At 38.6% G+C, this 23,857-nt stretch overlaps 1 protein-coding gene across 1 annotated transcript in view; it reads right to left on the bottom strand.

The window, feature by feature from the left end:
* The window catches only part of odad2 (outer dynein arm docking complex subunit 2), a 124,350-nt gene extending 101,032 nt beyond the window's left edge, over positions 1–23,318 (bottom strand). The window contains exons 1-7 of the mRNA XM_061922359.1: positions 22,815–23,318; positions 16,094–16,359; positions 9,514–9,671; positions 5,724–5,907; positions 3,333–3,439; positions 2,873–3,009; positions 32–148 (exon numbers count right to left, since the gene is read on the bottom strand). Coding sequence (XP_061778343.1) covers positions 32–148; positions 2,873–3,009; positions 3,333–3,439; positions 5,724–5,907; positions 9,514–9,671; positions 16,094–16,317 — 927 coding nt within the window. The 5' untranslated portion in view covers positions 16,318–16,359; positions 22,815–23,318. The remainder of the gene's footprint in view (positions 1–31; positions 149–2,872; positions 3,010–3,332; positions 3,440–5,723; positions 5,908–9,513; positions 9,672–16,093; positions 16,360–22,814) is intronic.
* Between the last annotated feature and the right edge of the window lie 539 nt (positions 23,319–23,857).

Raw genomic sequence — 23,857 nt, 5'->3', positions numbered from 1 at the left:
ATCTGACTGTGTGATGACAAAACAGTACTACCTGTATGTCCATGCTCTCAGCAAAGACCTGGGATTTGCTCCTCAGCAGGGAAACTATGTCCTTGAACACCTCACTCGTTCGCTCGTAGTTGATCTCGTCCCCCTCCGGCTTGATGCCCTGTGTGAAAAAACCCTTTCATTAATTCTGGACCAACCGCAATTCTTAAGTGACCCACGTGCCAGCGGGAAGCAGCCGGAGGCCAAGGGAGCTGAACGGAGAATCTCCAGGCGGCCTCCGAGGGGAAGTGTAACACCATGTTAACCGCTAAATTAGCTTTGAGACACTACTGTATTTCAAGCATCAGTGTCGCCCGTTCGGTAGTTTCTCCGCCCGCCGCCCATCCACTTTGGCTGAACTATTTCCAGGTGAAGAAACAGAGACAGGAAACCTCTGGCTTGTCAGCAAAGTCACTGAAGAAGTCGACGCTGCTGCAAGCGTGCAGGTCCACTTTTTATTGGGATTGATTGAAAACAGGTTTAAAGTTTGGTGTATGGAAGTGTTTTAGACCTCTGATGGTAGTCAGCTGAGGTTATCATCCCATCTTTATATGAGCCTGTTATGACTGCTGTAATAAACACAGAATATTAGATTTAGACATGTCGACAAAGTGAAAAATAACACCTGTCGTAGGGCCGGGCGATATGGCCTTTTATTAATATCTCCATATTTTTAGGTCATGTCACGATACACCATATATATCTCCATATTTTGCCTTCGCCCTGAATGAACACTTGATGCATATAATCACAGCAGTATGATGATTCTATGTGTCTACATTAAAACATTCTTCTTCATACTGCATTAATATATGCTACTTTTAAACTTCCATGCAAATCACAACTAACAGTGTATTTATTAAACAGTTATTAAGCAGTGGCACAAACATTCATGTCATTTCCAAAACAGAAAGTGCAAGATTGTCAGAAACATATTAAAACAAGCTAGTAGTGCACTTTTGTGCATGATGTCACTAAGATGACATATCAAAACACTAAATTAAAGTGCACTTTTTGTACAGAACGCCACTACAATAGATTAAAACAAATAAAGTGCACTTTTGTGCATGATGATATTTCAATAAGTGTCAAAGAAAAATGAGCTGCATAAAAGGAAATTAAATAGTGTATGTCCGTCACTATGTGGTAGGCTCCTGCGGACGTTTTCTTCTGTTGTTGACTGCTTTTTTTATACGGTGTTGATGTGGAAATGGTTGCTTGGGCATTTTGTGGGTGTGGCACCAGTCGGAGATGTTGACATGCGGAGTTTCAAGCACTCTTCATTCTATAGCGGGTGACTTTTCAAATGATTCTACATTAGCAGTGGTGCTACTTTTTGTAGCAACGCTTTTGCCACATAATTGTTCAACATCTACCCGTTTGAAGCCAAACCACCGTCAGGCGATGGACCCCATTCTGTTTTTCTTGGGAATTAATTGTTTCTTCATTTGTTAACAGATTCGCACCTTCTCTCTCTCGTATTACCATCCGCACAGCATCACAGCTAATGTTACCATGTTGCTGCCTGTCTATTCCGCGGGAGCGTGTACACAAGACATATGTAAGAAGGTGCTCTTGTTTTACATCTCTGTGAGAAGGAGAGATAAGAAAGAGTGGGAAACACATGCAGTGTAATGCCCGGAGCTAAAAACAACTGCGTGAGAACATATACTCCAATATCACCATATAGTAATTTTCTATATCGCACAGAGACAAACCGGCGCTATATCGAGTATATATATGTATGTATACACATACATATAAATATATACATACACATATATATATATACACATATATATACATACACATATACATATGTATACACACACATATATATGTATATATATTTATATATATATATATATATATATATATATATATACACACACACACATATATACACACACATGTACACACACATATATATATATATATATATATATATATATATACATACACACACAAATTAGTATGTGAAAGTTCAACTACTTTGTTTTACTTCCGTGATTACCTCTTTAAAGCTTTGTAATCAATCACGAAATATCAAGGAGTTAAAAGTCAAACATGGATAAGTGTGGCGAGACTGTTTTGAATTTTTCCCATCACGCCTTGCAATGGATTAAAATGGGTGTAATTTGGAATTTATGGTGACGGGACGTTGTTTTTTTAATAACATCCACAAAGTTCAGTAATCAGGTTCTTATGTGCTGGTTTGATATTTTTTTTTACTAGGAAAAGGTTGTGTGGATTGGGTCATATAAGTAAATGATGTGCCTGTGATGTTATGAAAGTACACATGTTCACTGGCCATCCTCTTGCGGGCCAGACTGAAGATGCCAGGGGGCTGCATTCTGGTTTAAATACTCCTGATTTACTTGTTAATTTCTTGATAACTGCATTCTGCTGTGATGTGCTTCCATCTCCACTTCTCTAAAGTTTAATGTGCACTCATTTCTTGTTGTTTCAAGCTAGGTTAGCTTTGCTATTAGTGAACTCGCCTGCTCCTGGCTTTCTCCCAATGTATATCATGTTAAGCCTCATCTTCCAGTGATAATGGTACTTAAGAGACGAAGAAATGCAGTTTATTTGCTGTAATAGGGGCGAGCAGCTCAACCCCGTATGGAGACATATAATTAACTGCTAGCCAAAATAAAAACATAATAAAAATAAAAACTACAAAAGCGTAATAGTTAGAACATAATGCATATATCTAAAAAAAGGCTTTTTTTTATTAAAAGGAAGGGTTTTTAAGCCTTTTTTAAAAGCATCTACAGTCTGTGGTGCCCTCAGGTGGTCAGGTGCCTGTATATTGTGCGGTAAAGAACCTCAATAGTCTTCTTACCATGTTGAAGAACACTCCAGTGGCACTGCAGGTGATGTAGAGCGTCTCTGTGTCGTAAGGCTCGATCACCAGGTAACAGATCTCACCCTGAAGTTGTCTCCACAGGGGGGCGCGGCATCCATTTGGAAATTCATAGTCTGAAGTGGAATAGAGAAAAAAACAAATACTATTTACAGCAAAGGTAAAAAAAGAAGAGAATGTTAGTAATAACTTTGGTGAGCCAATAGAAGTTACAACATAGTTTTCCAAATGTGCTCAATTAGCAGACGGCACCATATTTAAAATTAGATGGGTTTTTTGAAAGACTGACTCCGCTTGCAGTTAAATCGACAAATATTCAGAAACATCCTGACTGATGACTGACAAAAGTCAACACAAATCTCACACACATTGATGCTCCTTTTTTAGCATTAGCATTAATATCCATCCTGAGCCAGTGAAATATGAATAGGATTCAAACCTGAGGTGTATCGAACCAACTTCAACACCTTGTTATCCCCAGAACTGCAAACATTCTTTAAATACTCCACTTCTTTCCTCACAGGATTGGGATTGAGATCCACCTTCCTGAAAAACGTAGAAGACAACAACAATAACGTCTCACATCTTGCTGTTTATATGTTGTGTTTTGTTTTCTTACTCATTTTAATGTCTTTTTAGACGAGGCGTGTCAAACTCACCACATCAGTTATGGTTGCCGCTTTTAACAGTGAATAATATACAGTATAAATATAAATGTGTACGTATAAAATATGTTTAACCTTTAAAGGCTTAGTGGCCAAATGCATGGACAGGACTTTTTAGCTCTTTTTTCCAAAATTGCGTACACTACTGAATTGGGGTCTTATGGCCACTTACGTGGACACTTATACTGCCATCTGGTGGTGTCAGAAGAGTATAACATACAATGGAATTTGGGGGAAAAAAAGTGTAAAAATAAGAATTAGCATGTCACTGAACATGAAGAACACAAGAACATCATATCAAAAGATGATTCTTGTTTTTTATTCTAATAAGGGTCCAATAAGCCCAAATAGCAAAGAGAAATAAAAAAAAGCATGTAAAAAAAAACAGCTTGGGCCTTAAGAGGATAATTGTCTGTCTTTTTTTACATACGTTGTACAAAATAACATCTTTAGAGTAGGGATGCACCGAAATGAAAATTTGTGGCTGAAGCCGAATAAAACTTAAACGCTTGGCCGAAGGCCGAATACCGAATAATGAATGCAGTTTTTCACAATATTTTTATATTGCATAAATAGCCTAGAATAAATATTTAGACATGTTTTTCAAATAAAGTATTTTTTATTGAATATTGAAATTTTTTTAATATTCCAGTAGCCTTTGCTTTTCAAAAAAAGCACAAAGTTTTTCATTTATATTAGGCCTTCAAACAAAACATGCATTCCAAAAAAAAATAAAGTGCATTAAATTGAATAAACCCACAACAAATGAATTATTGTCCTTTTGGCAAAAGTCTGCTTAGCCACAGTAGATATGCTAATAATGTAAACAGAAGGCTCAAGTAAATCTCAATTAAGTGTGTGCTTGTAACCTCATACACTTATACAGGTAGCCTACACAACAGGCTAATAATGTAAACAGAGGCCCCACTAAATCTCAATAAGTGTGTGCTTGTAACCTCATACACTTATACAGGTAGCCTACACAACAGGCTAATAATGTAAACAGAAGGCTTAAGTAAATCTCAATAAGTGTGTGCTTGTAACCTCATACACTTATACAGGTAGCCTACACAACAGGCTAATAATGTAAACAGAAGGCTCAAGTAAATCTCAATAAGTGTGTGCTTGTAACCTCATACACTTATACAGGTAGCCTACACAACAGGCTAATAATGTAAACAGAGGCCCCACTAAATCTCAATAAGTGTGTGCATGTAACCTCATACACTTATACAGGTACACAACATATCCCAACGTCACTGCACGTTGGTTGATTGCGTCACCGCGTCAAAAAATTGCGTCACACGCCACTATTCGGCCTTGTTTTTAACTCATTCCACCGAAGGCCGAATGTGGCTTTTTTTTGCCATATTCAGTTACCGATTAATCGGTGCATCCCTACTTTAGAGTGTACTGTATAAAATTGGCAGCTCAGTCGCCACAATTTTACCGCAATACCCCAAAAGGGACAAGCGTTAGAAAATGGATGGATGGATGGATGGATATTCAGGTTGTTTTTCTACAGCACACAAAATAAAATACATGGAATTAAATTAAATGGCCCCAGTGTGTGAATGTGAGTGTGAATGTGGTCTGTCTATCTGTGTTGGCCCTGCGATGAGGTGGCGACTTGTCCAGAGTGTACCCCGCCTTCCGCCCGATTGTAGCTGAGATAGGCGCCAGCGCCCCCCGCGACCCCAAAAGGGAATAAGCGGTAGAAAATGGATGGATGGATGGAATGGAAAAACAGTACAACTGTCATTTTTACGTAAAATTTACAGTTGTGTTTTATAATGTAATATTACTCTGTATTGAAAGTGGAATTTACTGTAAAAAAAATGTTTATTGTCAAATTTTTACATGAAGTTTGTTGGATTACTTGCTTTAAAATCATAAGTCAGATATTTAAGTATTTATCTTTGTTTGAACATTAACATTGTTTTGAAATCTATGACGATGTAATATTCTGTTTTATTACTAGAGAAGGTTAAAGCGTACAGAATGTAATTGTACGCAGTACATTTATTTGTGTGACATTGATTAAGATTAAGTACATTATTTACACAAATTGATGTGGTGGACCAGATATGGCCCCCGGGCCTTGAGTTTATAACACCCATGTTTTAAATGATTAGACTGAATATGAGGCAAACAAGAAGACTCACTCTGATATTTCCTTCATAAACTTGCGGAGGATGTGCTTGTCCGCACTTTGGAGAAGGCGGACCAGCTTCATTTTGGGCTCTGACTCGCTGCCCTGCTGTTGCTCTTTATCTTTGTCGGCCTTTCCAATCTTCTGGATGTTGGCCAGGCTGGGACCGAGGATCTTCACCAGAGGATTTCTGTTTTCTGAGCAGGGAGAGACAAACAGACACACGTTTGGGTTGTGGAACAATCTTCACCAAGAAGTTAAAGGTGTTAAAAAAGCAAGTGGAGGGGGGTATCGCACAAAATATGTATACAAGATGTAACGGGTGCAGCACGAGTGATTTTAAAATAACCTGAATCCAGACGCTCATCAGAATGGTCTCCAAAATGTAACAAAATATAACATCGAGGGACTAAAATAGGCGTGATCAACGCAGGAGAAGGTGAAGTAAGAAATGCAGAAGCATGAATAATGGAGGGAGTGTCAGAAGTTAGCCTGGTTGTTGTGTCAGAAGTTAGCCTGGTTGTTGTGTCAGAAGTTAGCCTGGTTGTTGTGTCAGAAGTTAGCCTGGTTGTGGAGTCAGAAGTTAGCCTGGTTGTTGTGTCAGAAGTTAGCCTGGTTGTGGTGTCTGAAGTTAGCCTGGCTGTGGTGTCAGAAGTTAGCCTGGCTGTGGTGTCAGAAGTTACCCTGGTTGTGGTGTCTGAAGTTACCCTGGTTGTGGTGTCTGAAGTTAGCCTGGTTGTGGAGTCAGAAGTTAGCCTGGTTGTGGTGTCAGAAGTTAGCCTCGTAGTGGAGTCAGAAGTTAGCCTGGTTGTGGTGTCAGAAGTTAGCCTAGTAGTGGTGTCAGAAGTTAGCCCGGTAGTTGTGTCAGAAGTTAGCCTGGTTGTGGTGTCAAAAGTTAGCCTGGTTGTAGTGTCAAAAGTTAGCCTGGTTGTAGTGTCAAAAGTTAGCCTGGTGTTAGTGTCAGAAGTTAGCCTGGCTGTGGTGTCAGAAGTTAGCCCAGTTGTGGTGAGAGAACTTAGCCTGGTTGTGGTGTCAAAAGTTAGCCAGGTGGTGGTGTCAGAAGTTAGCCCGGTAGTGGTGTCAGAAGTTAGCCCGGTAGTGGTGTCAGAAGTTAGCCCGGTAGTGGTGTCAGAAGTTAGCCCGGTAGTGGTGTCAGAAGTTAGCCCGGTAGTGGTGTCAGAAGTTAGCCTGGCTGTGGTGTCAAAAGTTAGCCTGGCTGTGGTGTCAAAAGTTAGCCTGGTTGTGGTGTCAAAAGTTAGCCTGGTTGTGGTGTCAGAAGTTAGCCTGGTTGTGGTGTCAGAAGTTAGCCTGGTTGTGGTGTCAGAAGTTAGCCTGGTTGTGGTGTCAGAAGTTAGCCTGGTTGTGGTGTCAGAAGTTAGCCTGGTTGTGGTGTCAGAAGTTAGCCCGGTTTTGGTGAGAGAACTTAGCCTGGTTGTGGTGTCAAAAGTTAGCCAGGTGGTGGTGTCAAAAGTTAGCCTGGTTGTTGTGTCAGAAGTTAGCCCGGTAGTTGTGTCAGAAGTTAGCCCGGTAGTTGTGTCAGAAGTTAGCCTGGTAGTGGTGTCAGAAGTTAGCCCGGTAGTGGTGTCAGAAGTTAGCCTGGTGTGGTGTCAGAAGTTAGCCCGGTTGTGGTGAGAGAACTTAGCCTGGTTGTGGTGTCAAAAGTTAGCCAGGTGGTGGTGTCAAAAGTTAGCCTGGTTGTTGTGTCAGAAGTTAGCCCGGTAGTGGTGTCAGAAGTTAGCCCGGTAGTGGTGTCAGAAGTTAGCCTGGGTGTGGTGTCAAAAGTTAGCCTGGTTGTGGTGTCAGAAGTTAGCCTGGTTGTGGTGTCAGAAGTTAGCCTGGTTGTGGTGTCAGAAGTTAGCCTGGTTGTGGTGTCAGAAGTTAGCCTGGCTGTGGTGTCAGAAGTTAGCCTGGCTGTGGTGTCAGAAGTTAGCCTGGCTGTGGTGTCAGAAGTTAGCCCGGTAGTTGTGTCAGAAGTTAGCCCGGTTGTGGTGAGAGAAGTTAGCCTGGTTGTGGTGTCAAAAGTTAGCCTGGTTGTGGTGTCAAAAGTTAGCCTGGCTGTGGTGTCAGAAATTTGCCTGGTTGTGGAGTCAAAAGTTAACCTGGCTGTGGTGTCAGAAGTTAGCCCGGTTGTGGTGAGAGAACTTAGCCTGGTTGTGGTGTCAAAAGTCAGCCTGGTGGTGGTGTCAGAAGTTAGCCCGGTAGTTGTGTCAGAAGTTAGCCCGGTAGTTGTGTCAGAAGTTAGCCCGGTAGTAGTGTCAGAAGTTGGCCCGGTAGTGGTGTCAGAAGTTAGCCCGGTAGTTGTGTCAGAAGTTAGCCCGGTAGTAGTGTCAGAAGTTGGCCCGGTAGTGGTGTCAGAAGTTAGCCCGGTAGTGGTGTCAGAAGTTAGCCTGGCTGTGGTGTCAGAAATTAGCCTGGTTGGGGAGTCAAAAGTTAGCCTGGCTGTGGTGTCTGAAGTAAGCCTGGTTGTGGTGTCAAAAGTTAGCCTGGTGGTGGTGTCAGAAGTCAGCCCGGTAGTGGTGTCAGAAGTTAGCCCGGTTGAGGTGTCAGAAGTTAGCCCGGTTGAGGTGTCAGGAGTTAGCCCGGTTGAGGTGTCAGAAGTTAGCCCAGTTGTGGTGAGAGAAGATAGCCTGGTTGTGGTGTCAGAAGTTAGCCTGGTTGTGGTGTCAGAAGTTAGCCTGGTTGTGGTGTCAGAAGTTAGCCTGGTTGTGGTGTCAGAAGTTAGCCTGGTTGTGGTGTCAGAAGTTAGCCTGGTTATGGTGTCAGACGTTAGCCTCGTAGTGGAGTCAGAAGTTAGTCTGGTAGTGGAGTCAGAAGTTAGCCTGGTTGTGGTGTCAGAAGTTAGCTTAGTAGTGGAGTCAAAAGTTAGCCTGGTTGTGGTGTCAGAAGTTAGCCTGGTTGTGGTGTCAGAAGTTAGCTTAGTAGTGGAGTCAGAAGTTAGCCTGGTTGTCGTGACAGAAGTTAGCCTCGTAGTGGAGTCAGAAGTTAGTCTGGCAGTGGAGTCAGAAGTTAGCCTGGTTGTATTGTATTACGAGAATGAAGTAAATGGATGGAAAACAATTTTGTTGTATTATGAAAAAAAGTACAAAATGTTATGCTTTTTCTAAAGTTACGACTATAAAGACATTATTATGCTAATACCACACCACCTTATCCGCGCTCACCCTTTAGAGCACAGCTGTAACCTCCTGGCACTCAACATGTAATATATTTTTCTCCTGGTTCTATTTTGGATAGTTGCCATCTGCACATCCATCCATCTCTCTGTACACACACAATTAGGAGTTATACTTGAAGAAATGTTCTATTGCTTCACTCGCATCATCTCAGGATTCTAAGAACATTACTGTCATATTGACTGAAAAACTATTTTTTGTGTTTTTTTTAAACTTGTTCCTAATACCATCCCTGACCTTTCCTGAAAGTGTCATCAAAATCCGCTCTTCATTTTAGGAGCTCCAGTATGTTGTTGTACAGCGGGAATAAATCAAGGAAGGGAACCCTCTGTTGGGTGGATCTGGGCCCATCCATCCATCCATTTTTCCACCGCTTGTCTCTTTCACTAACATAGAAATGATCGGAAGCAGCCCCAAAATCGAACCTCTTATCCCATTTCTGACACATTCTGAAAGTTTAATGGAAATCCGACAACTTTTTGAGCTGTGTTGCTAATTAACAAACAGCAACCATTTGTTGGGTTCATATTTAAAAATATTTATAGGAAAATGCCAATAAAAAAACAGGAATAATGACTTGAATGCGTTGTATGTTTTGTATTGGTCCATTCATTCCCTCCATGCACTTACCTTCAACACATGCCTGAACTTCCAGCAGTTTCTTCTCATTTGCCAGACCGAGCAGTTTGGAGAGTTGGCGGAAGTTACGGACACAAAGAGTCGGGGGAGAGAGGAGCAGGAGTGGACGTCCCTCCTCGTCTTTTTCTTGCGACTCTACGTCCTCCTCTCTGAGGACACACAGACGGCACATTTTAGGACAGGATGCATTTTTCTCAGCATCATTAGTGCTAAGCAACTACTTTTGAGGGTAAACACAAAAAGACTACAGCATATCTCGGGAAAACCCTGCTAAATTAAAGTATATTGTGTGTATGTTAACATGAGTTAACTTCTTTTTACACTTGTAGGACCATTAGGAATGTTTTAATGCATCATATGGACTGCAATTGGGCCGCGGGCCAGGGTTTGGATACCCCTGATCTACATGTTGATTTCCTGATAACTACAGTGTGGTTCCATCTACATTTCTTAAATGTGCACTTATTTCTGGTAGTTTCAAGCTAGGTTAGCTTAGCTATTAGTCTAACTTTCCTGCTGACATTTTTATTATTATTGTCAATATTGACATGTTCATTAGGGTCCGCCCTGCCTATGGCAAAGGACTCCACAGGAGTCCTTTGCCATAGGCAAGGACCCTATTGAATCTGGTGCGTTTTATTCTTTCTTTCTTTCTTCCGCACCGTCGCGCCCCAATTTCACCCTCTTAACATATTTCAAAACTCACCAAATTTGACACACACGTCGGTCTTTCATGCCTTCCCAACATATTAGGCAGCCAAATCATAAAAATCAAAATTGCGCAATAGCGCCCCCTAGGAAGAAAAAAAAAAGAGACTGCTTGTAACTTCCGTTAGGAATGTCGTAGAGACATGAAACAAAAACTTCTATGTAGGTCTGACTTCGACCTAAATTTCATAATTGTATCTTCTGGGGCAAAAATTTACGGACATTTTGCAAAAACCCATTCAAAGCAAAATTTTCACAAAAAATGCAATTTTTGCCTCTTTGAGCTATAATTTGACCCCCTTAAAATGCTTCAAAACTCACCAAACTTGGCAGACACATCAGGAATGGCAGAAATTGGGATCTAATGAAATTTTTTTTTTTAAAAACTCAAAATTGCGCTCTAGCGCAATTTTTGAGTAAAACACAGAAAAAACTGCTTCTAGGAAGAAAACACAGACAAAACTGCTTGTAACTTCCGGTAGGAATGTCGGAAAGACATGAAACAAAAACTTCTATGTAGGTCTTACTTAGACCTACATTTTAGTAATTGACAGCTAGCAGAAATAATCAACAGGAAGTTGGCAATTACCCCTTCAAAATAAAAGTTTTCGTGAAAACCCGTCACCTTTTTCAAATCAAAACTCCTCCCAGTGCGTTTGTCGTTTCGGCTTCAAACTCGCACAGGAGAGAGATTGAACTCTTTTAAAAAAAGTGGTCGGACAAAATTGTGATAAGTTTTCCGGTTTTGATTTTACGCGCGTTCAAAGAACCCCTGCGCAAATTTTCCTAAAAAATGTCATTTTCGCCTCTTTGAGCTGTAATTTGACCACCTTAAAATGCTTCAAAACTCACCAAACTTGGCACACACATCAGGACTGGCAACAGTTGCGAGCTGATAAAAAAACCAAACCCCAAAACTCAAAATTGTGCTCTAGCGCCCCCTAGGAATACAACACAGACAAACTGCTCCTAGGAAGAAAACAAAGACAAAACTGCTTGTAACTTCCGGTAGGAATGTCAGAGAGACATGAAACAAAAACCACTATGTAGGTCTGACTTAGACCTACATTTGAATAATTAACATACTTTGGCAAAAATGAACAGGAAGCTAGATATTTTCGCTTCAATACAACAACTGCATTACTTTCACAATGCATTAAATAGTGGGACGAAGGCGTCTTAAGCCCTGGGGCTCGGGGGCAGCAACCCAAGGCGCGCTCGCACCTTCGCACCCTAATTTGACCCCCTTAACATGCTTCAAAACTCACCAAAATTGACACACACATCGGTATGGAGCGGCAGACCAACTTATTAAGCAACCAAACCCCGAAAATGAAAATTGCGCGCTAGCGCCCCCTAGGAAGAGACAAAAAACAGACTGCTTGTAACTTCCGTTAGGAATGTCGTAGAGACATGAAACAAAAACCTCTGTGTAGGTCTGACTTAGACCTACATTTGCAATAAAAACTTCTATACCTAAAATCAACAGGAAGTTGGCAAAAACCCCTTCAAAACAAATTTTTCGCAAAATATGCCTTTTTTGCCTCTTTGAACTGAAATTTGACCCCCTTAAAATGCTTCAAAGTGCAAGTTAAAGCTATACAATGCCAAGCGAAAGCCATTTATCAACAACATCCAGAAACGCAAATCTATAATTTGACCCCTTTAACATGCTTCAAAACTCACCAAATTTTACACACACATCAGTACTGGTGAAAATTGCCATCCAATTAAAAAACCAAACCCCAAAAATGAAAATTGTGCTCTAGCGCCCACTAGGAAAATAAACTGATAAAACTGCTTGTAAATTCTGTTAGGAATGTCGTAGAGTGATGAAACGAAAACTTCTATGGAGGTCTGACTAAGATCGGGACTCGGGACACGGCGGGGGCGGCCAACGGCGGACCCGACCAACGCTGCTTGCAGCTTTAATTATTATTATTATTGTTATTATGGTCAATATTGACATGTTCATCATGATTATTGTTATCATGGTCAATATTGACATTTTCATTATTATTATTGTTATCATGGTCAATACTGACATTGATAATTGACATGTTCATCAGTATTATTATCATGGTCAATATTGACATTTTCATTATTATTATTATTGTGATCCTGGTCAATATTGACATTCATGATTGACATGTTCATCAGTATTATTATCATGGTCAATATTGACATTTTCATCATTGTTATTGTTATCCTGGTCAATATTGACATTCATGATAACAATAATAATGATGAAAATGTCAATATTGACCATGATAACAATAATGATGAACATGTCATTTTCATCATTATTGACATGTTCATCATTATTATTTTTATCATGGTCAATATTGATCATGACAACAATAATGACGAAAATTTCAATAATTGACCATGATACCAATAATAATGATGAACATGTCAATATTGACCATAATATACATTAGTGCCATTTTCATCATTATTGTTTGTTATCATGGTCAATATTGGCATGTTCATTATTATTATTGGTGTCATGGTCAATATTGACATTCATGATAATATTAATGATGAACATTTCAGTATTACCCATGATAATAATAATGATTAAGATGTCAATAATGATCATTATACCAATAATAATATTGAAAATGTCAATATTGACCATGATAACAATGATAATGATGAATGTTTCAATAATTGACCATGATATATAAAAGTGACATTTTCATTATTATTGTTATCATGGTCAATATTGACATATTCATCATTATTATTGTTATCATGGTCAGCATTGACATTTTCAACATTATTATTGCTGTCATGGTCAATATTGACAGTAATGATAAGAATAATGAGGAACATTTCAATATTGCCCATGATAACAATAATAATGTTGAACATGTCAATATTGAACATAATAATAATGATGAAAATGTCAATAATTGACCATGGTACCAATAATGATGAACATGTCAATATTGAACATAACAATAATGATGACAATGTCAGTAATTGACCATGATACCAATAATAATGATGAACATGTCAATATTGACCATAATATATACAAGTGTCATTTTCATCATTATTGTTTGTTATCATGGTCAATATTGGCATGTTCATTATTATTATTGGTGTCATGGTCAATATTGACATTCATGATAATAATAATGATCAACATTTCAGTATTACCCATGATAACAATAATAATGATGAAAATGTCAATATTGACCATGATAACAATGATGATTAAAATTTCAATAATTGACCATGATATATAAAAGTGACATTTTCATTAGTAGTGTTATCATGGTCAATGTTGACATGTTCATCATTATTATTGTTACCATGGTCAATATTGACATGTTCATCATTATTATTGTTATCATGGTCAATATTGACATGTTCATCATTATTTTTATAATCATGGTCAATATTGACATGTTCATCATTATTATTGGTTTCATGGTCAATATTGACATGTTCATCATTATTGTTATCATGATCAATATTGACATGTTCATCATTATTATTGGTACCCTGGTCAATATTGACATTCATGGTAACAATAATGATGAACATGTCAATATTGATCATGGTAACAATAATGATGAACATGTCAATATTGACATTCATGATAACAATAATAATGATGAACATGTCAATATTGACCATGATTACAATAATGATGAACATGTCATTTTCATCATAATTGACATTTTCATCATTATTATTTTTATCATGGTCAATTTTGATCATGATAACAATAATGATGAAAATGTCAATAATTGACCATGATACCAATAATAATGAACATGTCAATATTGACCATAATATATACAAGTGCCATTTTCATCATTATTGTTTGTTATCATGGTCAATCTTGGCATGTTCATCATTATTATTGGTGTCATGGTCAATATTGACATTCATGATAATAATAATGATTAACATTTCAGTATTACCCATGATAACAATAATAATGATGAAAATGTCAATAATGATCATGATACCAATAATAATAATGAAAATGTCAATATTGACCATGATAACAATGATGATGATGATGAAAATTTCAATAATTGACCATGATATATAAAAGTGAGATTTTCATTAGTAGTGTTATCATGGTCAATGTTGACATGTTCATCATTATTATTGTTGTTATCATGGTCAATATTGACATTTTCATTATTATTATTATAATTATCATGGTCGATAGTAAGATTCATGATTGACATTTTCCTCATTATTATTGTTATCATGGTCAATATTGACATTTTCAACATTATTATTGCTGTCATGGTCAATATTGACAGTCATGATAAGAATAATGATGAAAATGTCAATATTTCCCATGATAATAATAATGAACATGTCAATATTGACCATGAAACCGATAATAATGATGAAAATGTCAATATTGACCATAATAATAATGATGAACATGTCATTTTCATCATAATTGACATGTTCATCATTATTATTTTTATCATGGTCAATATTGATGACAACAATAATGATGAAAATGTCAATATTGACATTCATGATAACAATAATAATGATGAACATGTCAATATTGACCATAATGTATACAAGTGCCATTTTCATCATTGTTGTTTGTTATCATGGTCAATATTGGCATGTTCATTATTATTATTGGTGTCATGGTCAATATTGACATTCATGATAATATTAATGATGACAATTTCAGTATTACCCATGATAATAATAATGATTAAGATGTCAATAATGATCAAGATACCAATAATAATAATGAAAATGTCAATATTGACCATGATATATAAAAGTGACATTTTCATTAGTAGTGTTATCATGGTCAATGTTGACATGTTCAACATTATTATTGTTATCATTGTCAATATAGACATGTTCATCATGATTATTCTTATCATGGTCAATGTTGACATGTTCAACATTATTATTGTTATCATGGTCAATATTGACATGTTCATCATTATTATTGTTATCATGGTCAATGTTGACATGTTCAACATTATTATTGTTATGTTGGGCAATATTGACATGTTCATCATTATTATTATTGTTGTTAACATGGTCAATATTGACATTTTCATTATTATTATCATGGTCAATATTGACATTCATGATTGACATGTTCCTCATTATTATTGCTGTCATGATAATCATGATAAGAATAATGATGAAAATGTCAATATTGCCTATGATAACAATGAACATTTCAATATTGAACACAATAATGATAAGCGGTAGAAAATGGATGGATGGATGATGAAAATGTCAATAATTGACCATGGTACCAATAATGATGAACATGTCAATATTGAACATAATAATAATGATGATGACAATGTCAATAATTGACCATGATACCAATAATAATGATGAACATGTCAATATTGACCATGAAATCAATGTTGAAAATGTCAATATAAACCATGATATACAATAGTGAAATGTTCATCATTATTGTTATCATGGTCCATATTCACATTTTTCTCATTATTATTGGTATCATGGTCAATATTGACATTCATTGTAATAAAAATTTTAATTTTCACCATTATTATTCGTCTCATGTTCAATATTGACATTCATGACAATATTATAGCAAATTTTAATATTGCCTATGATAACAATAATAATGATGAACATGTCAATAATTGACCGTGATAACAATAAGAATGATGAAAATGTCAATATTGACCATGATAATAACGATGATGAAAATGTCAATACTATAATTGTCATCCTGAATGTCAACATGGACCATGATACCAATAATAATGACAAAAATGTACATATAGACCATGATAACAAACTACACTGTGAATACAAAAAGGACTAGAGTAACAAGCATATCCTTCAGGCTGGTGAAACCCACCTGATTTCATAGTCTGGTGTGAAATCAGAGGCGGCTAAAGTGCTTCTCCACTGGAGCGGCTCCTCGAACAAGATCTCTGCCTCCTGCGGGTTCTTGGAGCTGAAGTGCTCCACAAAGCGAAGGATCTCGCTCAACAGGCTCTCGTTCATCAACGTGGACTCCAGCTTGCCGTGATCAGAGTCAGTGGAGGTCCACTGGGCGGCCCTGGACAGCGATGTCCCCATTGTGCTGAACTGGTCTCTGGCTCACCAACACAGGACACGGCACTACAATACAAAACCACGTGTCTTATATTTTGAGCCCAGTTTGAGTCAATTTTGTGACATTTTTACCTCACACATATTCAATAGTCCTGCTCTAATAAAATCACTAAATACAAATAAAATAATATAAACAGATAGCAAATAAATTTAAAAAAAACCTACAGACATATAGGGAGTATTTTTTTTCAAACCAGGGGTGTCAAGTGTTTTATCTGGCCCACAGGATGAGTTTGCTAAATATAAAAATAAGCCAAAACTTTTGAATTAAAGAAACTGCTGTTCTAAATTTGTCCACTAGATGTTGAAATAGCAATTATGTGTATCTTTGTAGATGATGCTAAATATGTGAAAAAAAATAAACCACAAGATGACCATACCTGCCAACCCTCTTGATTTTCCCGGGAGACTCCCGAATTTCAGTGCCCCTCCCGTAAATCTTCCGGAGCGAAAATTCTCCCGATTTCCACCCGGACAACAATATTGAGGGTGTGCCTTAAAGGCACTGCCTTTAGCGTCCTCTACAACCTGACGTCACGTCAGCTTTTCCTCCGTACAAACAGCGCACCGGCCCAGTCACATAAAAAATGTGACGCATCAAAGTGAATGCAAGGCATACTTGGTCAACAGCCATACAGGTCACACTGAGGGTGGCCGTATAAACAACTTTAACACTGTTACAAATATCCGCCACACTGTGAAGCTACACCAAACATGAATGACAAACACATTTCGGGAGTACATACGCACGGTAACACAACATAAACACAACCGAACAAATACTCAGAACCCCTTGCAGCACTAACTCTTCCGGGACGTTACAATATAACCACCCCCCCCGCTACTACCAAACACCACCCAACCCCAATACCGCCCCCCCTCCAACCTCACCCCCCTGACTCCCGAATTCGGAGGTCTCAAAATTGGCAAGTATGATGATGACCAGTCGAGGAAATCGAGCAAACCACACGAATAACATCTTGGAATTTGATTTTGATATTATTTTGTCTTGATAGATTGAAAATTAACACCAATGAGTTGACTGATGAACATTATCACATAGGTAGTAGTGCAGTCATTATATTTATATAGCGCTTTTCTCTAGTGACTCAAAGCGCTTTTACATAGTGAAACCAAATATCTAAGTTACATTTAAAGCAGTGTGGGTGGCACTGGGAGCAGGTGGGTAAAGTGTCTTGCCCAAGGACACAACGGCAGTGACTAGGAAGGCGGAAGCGGGGATCAAACCTGGAACCCTCAAGTTGCTGGCACGGCCACTCTACCAACCGAGCTATACCGCCCCCATAATTTATTCAGAAAGTATAAATAACAAATAAAGACAGAATACTATCAACTGCGTGATTTGTACATTTTCAGAATGTGCTTGTTCTATTTTTAAACAAAAAAACAATCTGTAGTTGTCTTTATGTTTAAGTTATCGTTCCGTGATTTTAGGAGTCCGGCCCACTTGGGAGTAGATTTTTATCCACATGGACCCCAATCTAAAATTAGTTTGACACCTGTTTTACACAATACAATTACTAATTTGAGGAAATGAATTATTTATATATAATAAACGAATAGATTTATTTGTTAATATTATTGTTACTTTGGTATATTTTGTTTTGGGTTTTTTTTGCAGTTTTTTTGTGGGGGAGAGCATTGTTAGGATACAAACAAAAAATATTTGGATATTTAGGGCAGAGAATAGATGTACGATTTATGCAAAATGTACTCCTAAGTTTATTAGGTCATTTTTACTACCTACTACTTCGTTTAATTCCTCAATCTTGCATGCCCCTGTGAATTACATTAGATTTATTTCAAAGGGGACGATGCAATTTCATAAAAACACATGGTTAAAAAAGCCAGATTTAACCAGAAAGCTAGTTTTCATCTGTAGTCCCCTATAAAAATGCAGTAAAATTACATTCATATCCTTGTAAAGTTGCTGGCATTGTGAATTTTTATTGGAGATTATTAATGTACAGGTGCTGGTCATATTATTAGAATATCATGAAAAAGTTTATTTATTTCATTAATTCCATTAAGAAAGTCAAACTTGTAGCTGAAACTTTCCATGTTCATACTTTTCAGTTGGCCCACATTTCTAAAAAATATTTTTTGGTACTAGTCTACCTAATATTCTAATTTTCTGAGATACTACATTTGGGATTTTCAGTAATTGTCAGTACTAATCATCAAAATTTAAAGAAATAAACATTTCAAATATATCACTATGAGTGTAATGAATTCATATAATATGTAAGTTTCACATTCTGAATATAATTACTGAAATAAATCAACTTTTTCATGATATTCTAATAATATGAACAGCACCTGTATTCAAATGATTAAAACTCATTTGTTTACTCTAGCCTTTAAATAGATCCCCTTTTTAGACCAGTTGATCTGCCGTTTCTTTTCTTTTTCTCCTATGCCCCCCCCCCTCTCCCTTGTGGAGGGGGTCCGGTCCGGTGGCCATGGATGAAGTACTGGCTGTCCAGAGTCAGGACCCAGGATGGACCGCTCGTCTGTGTATCGGTCGGGGACGTCTCTGCGCTGCTGATCCGCCTCCGCTTGGGATGGTTTCCTGCTGGCTCCACTTCGGACGGGACTCTCGCTACTATATCGGATCCACTTTGGACTGGATTCTCACGGTTATGTTAGATCCACTATGGATTGGACTTTCACAATATCATGTTAGATCCGCTCGACATCCATTGCTTTTGGTCCCCTCGGGGGACCACTAGGGGTGTAACGGTACGTGTATTTGTATTGAACCGTTTCGGTACGGGGGTTTCGGTTCAGAGGTATACCGAACGAGTTCCACACGGACATATTAAGTAGTGCACCGCACGTTGTGTAAACAATGCACACCGGAGCTCCATGAATTGATTTACGTCATGGGTGTCAAACTCTGGCCCGCTGGGCCAAATTTAGCCCGCCATGTAATTTATTTTGGCCCTTGAGACAATATTAAATTAACATTAGAGCTGGCCCGCTGGTATTATACAGCGGCGGTGCATTCACCGCTAATTCTAATACTTGCCAACCCTCACGATTTTCCCAGGAGACTCCCGGATTTCAGTGCCCCCCCCCCCGAAAATCTACCGGGACGATTATCCCGAATTTCTCCTGATTTCCACTCGGACAACATTATCGGCAGCGTGCCTTAATGGTACTGCTTTTAGCGTCCTCTACAACCTGTTGCCATGTCCGTTTTTCCGCCATACAATCAGCGTGCCGGCCCAGTCACGTAATATATGCGGATTCCACACACACACAACACAAGTGAATGCAATGCAAACTCGGTCAACAGTCATACATGTCACACTGAGGGTGGCCTTATAAACAAATTTAACACTGTTACAAATATGCACCACACTGTGAACCCACACCAAACAAGAATGACAAACACATTTCGGGAGAACATCCGCACTGTAACACAACAGAACAAATACCCAGAACCCCTTGCAGCACTAACTCTTCCGGGACACTACAATATACACCCCTGCAACCAACAAACCTCGATTTTGCATGTCACTATAAAGTTATATAAGCCTTGCTTGTTCAATATTCAATGCAAAACTTGTTTGGGTCCCTATTAAAAGGTTAAGTTGTTCAACTTTGGCCCGCGGCTTTGTTCAGTTTAGAATTTTGGCCCACTCTGCATTTGATTTACGTGGACCCCGACTTAAACAAGTTGAAAAACTTATTCGGGTGTTATCATTTAGTGGTCAATTGAACGGAATATATACTGTACTGTGCAGTCTACTAATACAAGTTTCAATCAATCAAAAAAAACAAAACAATACACGGCATGCTAGCAGCAACAGAGCTACGATAGACTGATCATACGTCCTCTTTTCACGGGATATGTCCTCTTTTGCGGGGCTGTCCGGGTGGAGTTTCTTAAATGCCTCAAATGTCCGGCATTTTAAGTTAAGGTTGCGTGAATTTTCAATGTACGTTCAGTGTTAAAAACAAAACAAAATATTGTATGCGCAGCAACATTGGTGAGGGTGGAGCAGAGACAGAGAGAGTGAGAGAGTTATGATAAACGCGCATGTGTCACCAGGCTCTGCTTTTTACCCATAGATTTATCAGATATTATTTTTTAATCTCTAACAGGGGTGTCAAAAGTGTGCCCTGGAGGCCATTAGCGGCCCACAACTAATGTTTTAAAAGGCCCACGGCACTTTCTAAAAATATTATTAAAATAAACAAAAACAAAAAAAGTGAAATAAAAAAGCTTAAAGGCTAAAAGTAATTTAGAAAAAGTTGCATAGTTGACTAATAAAACAAATTTGTTTTTTCTTTCTTTCAAACTGTCATAATATTGAATCAAAATCAATGTTATTATGAATTATTGACCTATCCAAGTTTCTGATTACTTCACATCAAATATTCCACTCAGAAAAATATTTTTAGTGGAAGATTTAGCAATTTTTTTAAATAAATAACCAAAAAATGCATATTTTGTTGTTTTCTTACTGTACCGAGCTCGACCTCTGAACCCAGGTACGTACTGAACCGAAACTTTTGTGTACCGTTACACCCCTAGGGACAACATATGCGGTCCTCTCCAAGGTTTCTCATAGTCATCATTGTCGACGTCCTACTGGGGTGAGTTTTTCCTTGCCCTTTTGTGCAGCCCTTTGAGACACTTGTGATTTAGGGCTATATAAATAAACATTGATTGATTGAAAATGAGCCAAATTAATGTGAGTTTGGCAGGAACATATGAGAAGTACTGGACCCCTTTTTTTGTTGCTGTGATGCAGCTAGACCAGATATTACCAATTCTGTCACGTTAACTTTCAGTAACTTTTTTTTCCCCAATATGGCGCCGGTATAGTGGCTGCTGTTGGCAGGAGCTCTGTGCTCTTCTTTCATCTTTTTGTGTTTCCCTCTTGTTTACATGTCTTGTGTGTATATATATATATATATATATATATATATTTTTTGCCTTTTTGGTCCGGGACCCTTTGGGACTGTGTGACAAGGAGTGGCACTTTCGTGACCTCTGCTGTGTTTTTTTGTGGACTTCTGGATCTGCCTCCCGGGAGTTTTTTGGTCATGGAGACCAGCTGCTGGGTCTCTGCCACACCAGAGTCAGTTTGGAGGGACTGGAGGAAATGCTGATGAAGAGACAAGAGCTGCAGAGCTGGCACTGAGCGCCGGGACGAACAAACTTCACAGTGTTTTGACTGAATGAGCAGGTATCGGACACCTCAGTCTTCTTGGACATATCCTCGCTCATCCATGCGGACTGGACACTGGCCGAGAGTTGATTGGCGATCTAGAGTGAAGTCGGCTCTCTTGGTTGCTTTGTTGGGTCTGCTCCTGTCTTTGGCCATGCTCTCTCCACGCCAGCATCTAACATCGCAGAGGCCACAACACTGTATATGTTTATTTTACTTTTTATTCATAGCTGTATGTAGAAGTGGCTGGTTGTATCGGCTCCGTTACTTTAATGTCTTTCATTTCCTTTGAGTTTTTTTTATGTTTCCCTCTTACACGCATGTAGGAGGGATGTGTAGTATGGCTATGAGTTGTTTTTTTTCCCTTTGCCTCAGTCTGGACCCCCTCTCCAGGGGCCCAGGCTTAGACAGATTTTTTATTTTTATCTTTTATTTTTTTCTCCCGTTCCCCCCCCCACTTGTTTACCTGTATCTCACCTTTTTTGTAAGGGGCGCCGGAAGTTGGTAGACCCGTCAGCGATCCTGTTCTGTCTCCCAGTAATGTTTGATCCTGTTCTGTCTCCCTGTAATGTTTGACCCCGTTCTGTCTCCCTGTAATGTTTGACCCCGTTCTGTCTCCCTGTAATGTTTGATCCTGTTCTGTCTCCCTGTAATGTTTGACCCTGTTCTGTCTCCCTGTAATGTTTGATCCTGTTCTGTCTCCCTGTAATGTTTGATCCTGTTCTGTCTCCCTGTAATGTTTGATCCCCTTTCTGTCTCCCTGTAATGTTTGACCCCCGTTCTGTCTCCCTGTAATGTTTGATCCCCTTTCTGTCTCTCTGTAATGTTTGATCATGTTCTGTTTCCCTGTAATGTTTGATCCTGTTCTGTCTCCCTGTAATGCTTGATTCTGTTCTGTCTCCCTGCAATGTTTGATCCCTTTTCTGTCTCCCTGTAATGTTTGACCCAGTTCTGTCTCCCTGTAATGTTTGATCCCCTTTATGTCTCTCTGTAATGTTTAATCCTGTTCTGTCTCCCTGTAATGTTTGAACCTGTTCTGTCTCCCTGTAATGTTTGATCCGGTTCTGTCTCCCTGTAATGTTTGATCCTGTTCTGTCTCCCTGTAATATTTGTCTGATATTGAATGGGATTGTGCTGAAAATGTTAATTTCCCCTCGGGGATTAATCAAGTATGTCTGATTATGATAACTATTTGCAAAGTCCTGCTATCCGCCGCATGAGATGTATAAATGCATGAAAACAAAAATAACTCACCTTTACACGCAGCTGAGGCGGCCAATCTCTCCTCTGTAGCTGGGAGCCCCTCATCGGACAGCGCATTTCCTGTTTTGGTCTGGTCGCCATGGTTACCGCCTGTGGAATAGTCGTAATGCCTTGCATAGCCGCGCATCATAAAAACTAGCGCCGTCAGCGTCACACGCAGACCCGTCAAACAAGGACGCGACAAAAAAAGTGACGTCGGTTTTGTTGGTGCCTTTCGCCAAATTGTACACCAAACAAACAACACATAAGATAAAACGGTTGTAGTATGAAGAACCATATTTTAAAAAAAATGCGGGTAAATGCTTATTTAAGTTAAGTACAGGGCAGTTTACACCATCTGTCATGTACTTAGCAGAAATTAGCCCGTTATCGACATATATAGTACAAAACATGGTGTCTGAACCTTCTAGAAAGCGAGGTTTCCGATGACGTCAGGCAAATAAAACAAATGTACGACGTACAAAATGGCGGCTGTTGAGTGGCTTACCCACAATCCTTCACTCACGGAAACCTACGCATTTAGTTTGTTCACCAAATATTTGTTGCCGTGTAACTTATATCATTTTTTCCCATCTAATACGGATATGTATCGCCAGTATCTTTCAATTTCTATTAAAAATGCCGCAGGCGAATAAACAACTTTACGCCACACTAAATGGCGGTTGCCGCGAGGATTACCCACAATCCTTCGCAAACGGAAACCCGTTTTTTTTAAATATTTGTTTTATCTGAATTTTATTTTATACAACAAATTAAACACTTTTCATATTCAGTGTCGAAAAAAAACTACATATAAAACGGTTTAATTTCGAACAAAAATGAAAGGAACCAAAAACAGATTTTAGTTTCACACGTCGACATCGGAACCGGAAGTTACGATTTTTTATTATTTTTTTAATTGAACAAACATATTCCTAATGTACATAAAAGTCAAGACAATTTCAACAAATTCAACAATTTTACACATCAGGTTGAGCAAATTGTGACTTTAACACATAAAATAAATAAAACCAAATACAAAAAAGAGTATTAAA

The sequence above is a fragment of the Nerophis ophidion genome, linkage group LG15 (assembly GCF_033978795.1).
Source record: "Nerophis ophidion isolate RoL-2023_Sa linkage group LG15, RoL_Noph_v1.0, whole genome shotgun sequence".
NCBI lineage: Eukaryota > Metazoa > Chordata > Actinopteri > Syngnathiformes > Syngnathidae > Nerophis > Nerophis ophidion.
Note: the sequence above shows the minus strand (reverse complement) of the source record. Positions and strands in the feature narration are given on the sequence as shown.